The 7,665-nt window shown below is 50.5% G+C and overlaps 1 protein-coding gene across 1 annotated transcript in view; it reads right to left on the bottom strand.

Annotated features, from left to right (window-relative positions):
• Positions 1-4,969: 4,969 nt before the first annotated feature.
• The window catches only part of LOC119399256 (pseudouridine-5'-phosphatase), a 30,753-nt gene continuing 28,057 nt past the window's right edge, over positions 4,970-7,665 (bottom strand). Inside the window, exons 3-4 of the mRNA XM_037666073.2 lie at positions 7,066-7,298; positions 4,970-5,205 (exon numbers count right to left, since the gene is read on the bottom strand). Of these exons, the coding sequence (XP_037522001.2) occupies positions 4,999-5,205; positions 7,066-7,298 (440 nt within the window). The 3' untranslated portion in view covers positions 4,970-4,998. The remainder of the gene's footprint in view (positions 5,206-7,065; positions 7,299-7,665) is intronic.

Raw genomic sequence — 7,665 nt, 5'->3', positions numbered from 1 at the left:
GCTTGTCGTCGCCAAAGTCCTTCCATGATAGTATCTGTTGAATACGCCTCGAATCAGATTTCATGGTGGGCTGTCGTAACTAAAATTTTGCGAGTCATACGGGTAAGCAGGAGGAGGATCTCGCAAAAGGTCTCAGATGAAAGCTGTAGTGCTGGGGCTGAGAGGACTGACAACTCTGACGAATTTAAGGCGCGTTTTGAAAAGTGCGCGAGTGTTGTAAAAAAACGCCTGTTCAAAGAGGAGCAGTTCGACGACAGGTAGTGCAGATGCGAGCACATTTGATGGAAAACCGAAGAGCTCCGCCGCGGTATAGTTAGCGGGTCTCCACCGAGGCGCTGACGTCCTGGCTGAAGAACCTCCTGAGCAATCGGTGGCCGTACTCTGCGGCTCGAAGCAAGCGCTCCAGAGCCTCGTGAACCACCGAGGATCGGGGCTTACAGGATGCTTGCTGAGGTCTAAGTTCGCCACATTCGCTTACGCCACGGTTTCAATCTCCTTCCACGACATCCCGGCACATGTGGGAATGGTGGGAACTAGCAAGCGGACACCCTCGACACAAGCGCCCATCGCCCTGGTGTGCCGCTCACACGATCAGTTGCTGCCTCTGATTTTTCAAGGTAGCGCTTGAACGAACTGCTCAGGATTGCCCACCCATATGCCAGAGTGGCCAACGGCAACGGTACCGAGCCTCTCCCAGAGGGTGGCATTACTCAGAGGGAGCGCGTGACGCACCTTCGCCTCCGCACGGGCTGTGTGTGGACAGCGGCGCACCTGTTCACCAAGGGACGCTCCCCCCACCGGGCTGCGAATTTTGCGGCGACCCCGAGATCCTTGAGCACCTTCTCTGTGCTTGCCGAACGTTGGCGCAGGAACGCTCAAGGATAACCACTGCCTACACGCAGCTGGGCTTCACTCCTAAAACCACAAATGACTTGCTGATCCCTGTACCTCCCAACCTCCGGGCACTCCAGAGCTTCTTGGAGTTACTGGAGGCGACCGCGATCACCACCTCCCTTTGGGCTCCTGAAACTTCCTGGACACTCCCTTTACCATCGGTCTCCCATATGATTGGACGAGACGCGGGCTATTTCTAAAACCTCTTCTTCTCCTATCCTCCTTATTTCCCACTTCCTCTTCTGCAGACGCTGTACCGTCCTCCCTATTGGGCTGGAGAATTAAGCATCGTTTTCACAATAAGTCACTATTGACGACGAATACGATGTGCAAATGGGGCGTGTGAGATACGCTATAATAGCTCCACCAGTGAGTAGTCCCCACGCTGGGTGGAAAGAGCAGGGGAAGCATGAGGAGAGAAGGAGTGGGGGGGGCGAATTAGGGCCGAGTGCCGAAGGTGACCAGGGCGCGGGAAAAGTGGCGAGGCAGCTGCTCACTCCAATCTGGACGCGTACCCAAACTTCTTCCCATCGTCTGGCATTGGCCAGGCAAGCCTACGCCTTTCGGTTCATGTCCAGCTTTCGGCTGAAGAACGCCGAAAGGCCGCAGAGCTAGACTTACACGACGTTTCCTTCCCTCCGAGTCTAACGTCACCATGTGAGCCTCCCTAACGTATATTCAGCCATCGCCTACTGCGCTAGTGCGTCTCCGCTGCAATGTCCGCGTCTCCTGAGCGGTAAAACTCTAATTTAGGGGCGAAGTCCCTTAAACTCTCGGCTTGTCCGCAGTGCGTCGTCGTCTGCGGTCGCCTTGTGCATCGTAGTGACCCATTTGCTTGCTTGCATCGTCGTGTCCCGTCCATTTGCTTGAGCGCAAGAGAGGGCTGCAGCGCCTCAGCGCTCGCCGTGTGGCGAGAGAGAGCAAACGGCGCGCGTTGACTATGGAAGCGCTCTTTTGCGATGAACGCTGAACTACCACCTTGCGAGGAACGAGAACGCGCCCTCGCCCGCGAAAGACAACGCCGACGCTTGCAGCGTCTGCTAGCGAGTTTACTGAAAAAAATGTTGCAGTGGCTTAGCTTAGCTATGTCAGGATAACGTAGCGTTAGCAAAGGTTCAGCTGATTGTTCTTAGCTTTCCTGATTGTCTAGGAGAAGCTTGATTATCATCCTTACTGCTGCTCCAATGATACACACATGGTATACATATTATGTACATGTATATTTATTTTGCCAGGCAACTACTTCGGGATCCGATGAGTTAAGCTTCCCCGCTATTCTGCGCCGTTGAGCAACATTTGCGCTCCTACTTCTTGGCTAAACCACACTGGCAAATGCCAGTCAGAGGCGCTGTCAAGCGGCTCCAGCGCAGTGTCAGACGGCGACTGCATAGCGAAGGCGAATAACTGCGCGCGCGCCGACGCCAGTACGTGTACCTCGGCAACGATGTTACTCCTCTGGAAAGCGCAGACCGGCGGCCGCGAGTCGCGTGCGGCAGCGGCGGAGTGCGCGGGAGGTGCCGGCTCCGGTGCGCTAGCTGTGTGACATCACTGATCCTCGCGCATGCGCAGCACGTCTCTTGAGGAGCCACGCGAAATGGTTCGGCTAGGCCAGTGTAGCTAACGCTACAAAAACCGACTGCTCGCGCTTTTTTTAGAGACAAAGCTCCTCAGTGTGTGGGCCTGTCCCTCCTTTTTAATATGTAGTAGTAGGTAGCCACGCATAGTGGAATGTACCCACTACACGTGATAACGGTGACGATGACGCTGATGACCATGAAGTATAAGCGCGTTCCATGACGATGACGACTGATGACCATGAAGAATAAGTGCGTTCCAGTATAGTGGAATGTACCCACTACACGTGATAACGATGACGATGACGCTGATGACCGTGAAGTATAAGCGCGTTGCAGACCACACATTCTCTTTCTGCCATGGATGAAAACGATCGTGAACGCGCTCTCGCCCTCGAAAGGCAAAACGGCAACGCCGACAACAAGTGTTCCCCTGAGCTTAACGTCATATATGAGGACTCCCGCGTTTGTGTGTTAGGTCTTGTGTGATGATCGAGTGGGCAAAATTTACGGAGATTGACGGTTTACCAGATTACCTCCGGAGCTTCGCCCACTCATCATCATTCACCTAGTTGATATGGCGCGGTTTTTTTCTTTATTGCCTTCTTGACTACATATCAAGATAGTCTAAAAAAATCACACCATCTCCCGCTAAGTGGGACCATGAGGCGATGCGAAGCAGTGTTTCGGCATGTAGAGCCCGCGTTTCAGAGGTGGAGTGGTGAGGGGGAGAGAAGTGGAGAAGGGGAAGGAGAGGGGGAGGAGAAAGGGGAGGGGGAAGCGGAAAGGGAAGGGGAGAGATGGTGTGGAGAGGGGGAGGGGATAGGGGGATAGGGAAGGGGATAGAAGGAAATGGGAGAGGAGGGGTGAGGAATGAAAGTGGAGCTGATGAAAGGAGGGGGAAGGGAAAGGGAAGGGGCGAGGGGGAGTGGAGAGGGGAAGTGGCGAAGGCTTGCGCATGCGCAGTAAGGCTGGTCACGCCGCACACCACGACCACCGGATTGAACTCCGCTATAAGATGCTTCACATCTAATAATCTCATTGGACAACCGTTGACTGGCCACTCCGTACATATAGACACTGGATATTGACCTGCAATGTAGTGCCGCTGGGATATTTCTCTTATGTGTAGTTGAAAAATTAAGATTCGTAGCGTGCACGTTCACTAAAAGCGGACTGCGGGTCTCTGAGTCTGATCTTTCTTCTGCCTCTCATTGTCCATTAGCAGTGATTTTGCTGTGGGAAATAACGGCGCACACTGGCGGCGGTGAGGCAAGGCCTCGACGTCCCCACGTGGGAGACCTAAAGCCCAGTCGGCGAACGCTCTGCCGGACCATCAATAAAGTTGTTACCAACCAACTGGATGCTTCGCCCCTCAATGGTATCACGTTAGTGGAGCTTCAACACCCTTCCCAACATGCTTCGCCCCTCCCCAAGCTTTTCTCCTAAACATGCCTTTTATGCACGGTTAGCGTCCTTATCTTTCGTTATTCCTATTAACTCCCTTTTCTTTCGCATGTTCAAATAACTTTTCTCTCATTTGTTATCTTTCTGTTCTTTAAGTATACTGAGTGCTTTTTTTTGAAGGCACAAAAGGTCTCTCCTTTCTTGATCACGGTTATGCCATCTCTGTCTATGGGAACCTACACGAGAGCATGGCTCGCTAGCCTCGTGACAACGGCATCGTCGTACTTGCAATGCTTTCGGGAGAAAAGGAAGGAGGCACCCACTAGACACGGGTGAAAGGTTGGTAGCGGCGTTACCGAAGTGCACCGGCAAAGTGGGAGCTAATTCTCTTCAGTCCTTAAAGGTACACTAAAGAGAAACAATGAATCGGTTTAGATCGATAACATGTGCTCCGAGAACTCTAATACCGTTGATTTCGCCATCATAAGTTTATTAATGGAGCAGAAAATCAAGTTCAAAATTTCATTTTTAAATTTCGCGCCGATATCTTCCCGCGTGACTTCACGGATTTCAAAGTGCATTTATTGTATTTTGGCGCCATTGGCTCAAAAAATTACCCCAAACTTGGTATGTTAAGTCTGTGGCCCCCTCAGAGGACAATGTACTTCTTTTTTACCCATTACGAACTATGTACTCCCTAGTAGAAGCCGTCAAAACATGTGACGTCATGGCAAATGGTGCGGAAACTTCAAAGTGGCGTCGCCACCCACATTTCGTTTTTAAGCGCTTTCTCGCTTACTGATAGCCTTCTCGCAACAAGCGTGGTGTTTTGGGGATTGTGAAAGAGTTCTTTACTAATATGAGAAAAATTGTTTTGCTCTTTAGTGTCCCTTTAATGGGCATTGCTATAGCTCGGTTTCCAGCGACTGCAGCAACATTTGACGCACTGCTGTTTCGCACCTATGCCACTTTTTTTTTTTTACTGGCTCACATCTGCTACATTCCGATGTCATCAGAACGTATGCATGGTAATGTATCGCTGGGTGATAAAAGGGCGACACAGTGCTATGTTTAAAGAAATGTTTACAGGCGAGGCAGAAAAGATACACAAGCACGGTAATGGTCATTTCGTATTGTTGTGATCCTGTGCAGGAATGTCAAAAGGTGGAAGACCAAAGAGCTCGGGCTTGAACTCGAGCAGCGAGGTAAGCGAAGTCGTGGCCCGACGCCGCTTCTCTTCGTCGATACGAGGATCGGGAACCATAACGACCTGCATGCCGGCAGCCAGGGCAGCCGTGACGCCCATCACTGAGTCCTCAAACACAAGGACCTGTGCGAAGAAGGTGCGCCCGGTAAGTCACGTTTCGCGTTGTAATTCTTTGAAATCTGTCGGAATTATGCAGCACAAAGGCTTTATTACCGAAAAATAACGCAGGCAGTGAAAAGAAATATTTGGAAAAGCACGCATTTGGAAGAGCACAGCTTACAGAATGATGTGAGCTTATAAATCAATTCTTCCTTTGCTTCTTCGTCCCATTTCGCACGCTGCGGTTCCTGCCCCTTTCCCATTATGCTACCGTGACAACTGAGTGATTTCGACTGCATATCTGCCCTAATTGACAACTTGGCCAGCTGGGTAATGGAAAGTGACCGTGAACCACAGGATGCACGTGCCTCAAATAAAGAACGCCTTCCCGCAGAAACAAATGTGTTACGAGCTGAAAGCCCGCAAAAGAGAGTTCATAGTCATGATTATTGAAATTTACATACGACAAGAAGCATGGTCCTCTCGGTTTCTTTGTGCCACCTCTACTGTAAGGCGAAAGTCATAGCTGCCTCATAAAAAGCCAAAAGTTACCGTCGGCTTCAACACGAGCAATGCGAAAAGAATTATGAGATGACGCCACCATATGACGTCAACTTGACCTCAGAAATGTCCCCGAGCATGGAGGCAATGCAGAAACATGTTAGGTGCAGAAAGCCTTCCCGGAGGAAGGGGGGAGGGGGGGGGGAACGGTCAGGCATCAATACTATCTATTGCGAGGAAAAAGGAAAATAAAAAAGTGCGCGTGACTTTGCTATCGCAAACAGCAATAACCAGTGGAGCTGAGGAGAAGCCCCAGCAGTGTTGTGTAGAGCTAGGCGAAGAGCGTCGTTTAGTAAAGCAGGATAAAAGCTAAGCAAGGTTCCTTCTCTCCCTGCCTTAGTCAATCCTTGCCTTGACACTCTGTTGCTTTAGTATACTTTACCTTCACCCTGACACTCTCCCTTTCTTTCACCTTTTTCCGTGCCTTGAGCTTTGCCCTCACTCTTATGCTTTCTCTCTCCGTCACCTACAGGTTTTCCCTCAACATCACCCTCACCTTTTCCCTTTCTTTCGTTCCTGCTATGGTACGCTTTTGCTATGCTTTCTCTCTCGCTATACACTTAACCCATCACCCGACGTGGATTGCTGTGAACATCACTGCGCGAGCACCAAGCTTGACTTTAAAGGGGTGGTGCCCTCAAATTTCTAGGCTATAACAAGCCTGTTGTGGGTTTCCTCTGTATGCAAGGACATTCCACACGAAGGGTCGGACACAGCAAACGTTTAGAATATATTTTAGTTCACTTTCAAAGTGTACCTAAATGCCCATTCTCCCGATCGAAACCCATCGCTAGCGCGCCAACACTGACGTAGATCTGTAGGATGGGCAGCGAAAGTTGTAGTGACGTCACACCAAATCTGCTGTAGTAACGTGAGTGACCTCCAGACCTCCACCACTACCGCAACGTACGTACCGGCTGTAGTGAACTAGAATATAATCTAATTCACTATAGTACCGGCAAAGCATCGGTTGCTACATCACTCGCCGAGTTTCGATCGCTTCCTGGCTAAGTGCGTCACAGCCTTGTGTGGTCCCGTGACCACGGCTCCTACACTTCTACGTCACTGCCCAACCTCGGTGCCCAGAAACCGAAACCGAAAGTTGTCCACATCAAAACGCGATATTAAATTATTTAGCGATAATATATGAATCTTGGTGCGTGCATCATGCTTCCTGGAGCTATAGGAAACGCCTACAGCACAGAACGCGCAAGCCACAAATTTGATGGCACCACCCCTTTAACAGCTGCGCTGTAAAATGGCTTTTGCCTTCGAGTCATGTTAGGCGACTGCATAAGCGCCCGAGTGTCTTTTTCGTGTTACCTTCTCCGGCGGTGGCATTTCGTCGAACTTGGACGCGGCGACGAGGAATATATCTGGGTGCGGCTTGCCCCGCTTCACTTCGGGGTCCCCACCCGAGCAGACCACGTGATGGAACAAGGCCAGGAGTTCGTGATGTCGCGTCATCTTCAGAACGAACGAGGACGGCTTGGAACTGGTCGCAATGGCGATGGGGATGCCATGCGCGTGTAGGTGGCGCACCAGCCTTTCGGCGCCTGCAAATCATATGTGATCTGGTGTTTTGGAATGCTGGCAATATACATTGTCATGCATAGGACAAGCATGTGGATAAAAATGAACACTTTAAACAACAGAAACATGAAACTCAACGAAGTACATATAACGCCGACGTCTTCGTGCTATGCAACATTCCTAACGTCCACACGCTCGCTTTACGCAAAGCAAACAAGAAGGACGCTTTAAAAATTGTGAGAGTGCAAACAAAGAAAAGTCAGCAGATCCCGTTCATTCTGGAAGTCGATGTCTTGCAAAGCAGTGGGCGATTATTTACCTATACCGAATTGTTTTTTATCGCTTGCAGTCAAATATTGCGAGTTGGAGCGACTTCTTTGTGCATTCTGA

This window comes from Rhipicephalus sanguineus, chromosome 7 (genome assembly GCF_013339695.2).
Source record: "Rhipicephalus sanguineus isolate Rsan-2018 chromosome 7, BIME_Rsan_1.4, whole genome shotgun sequence".
NCBI lineage: Eukaryota > Metazoa > Arthropoda > Arachnida > Ixodida > Ixodidae > Rhipicephalus > Rhipicephalus sanguineus.
This window is presented reverse-complemented; position numbering and strand designations above follow the sequence as displayed.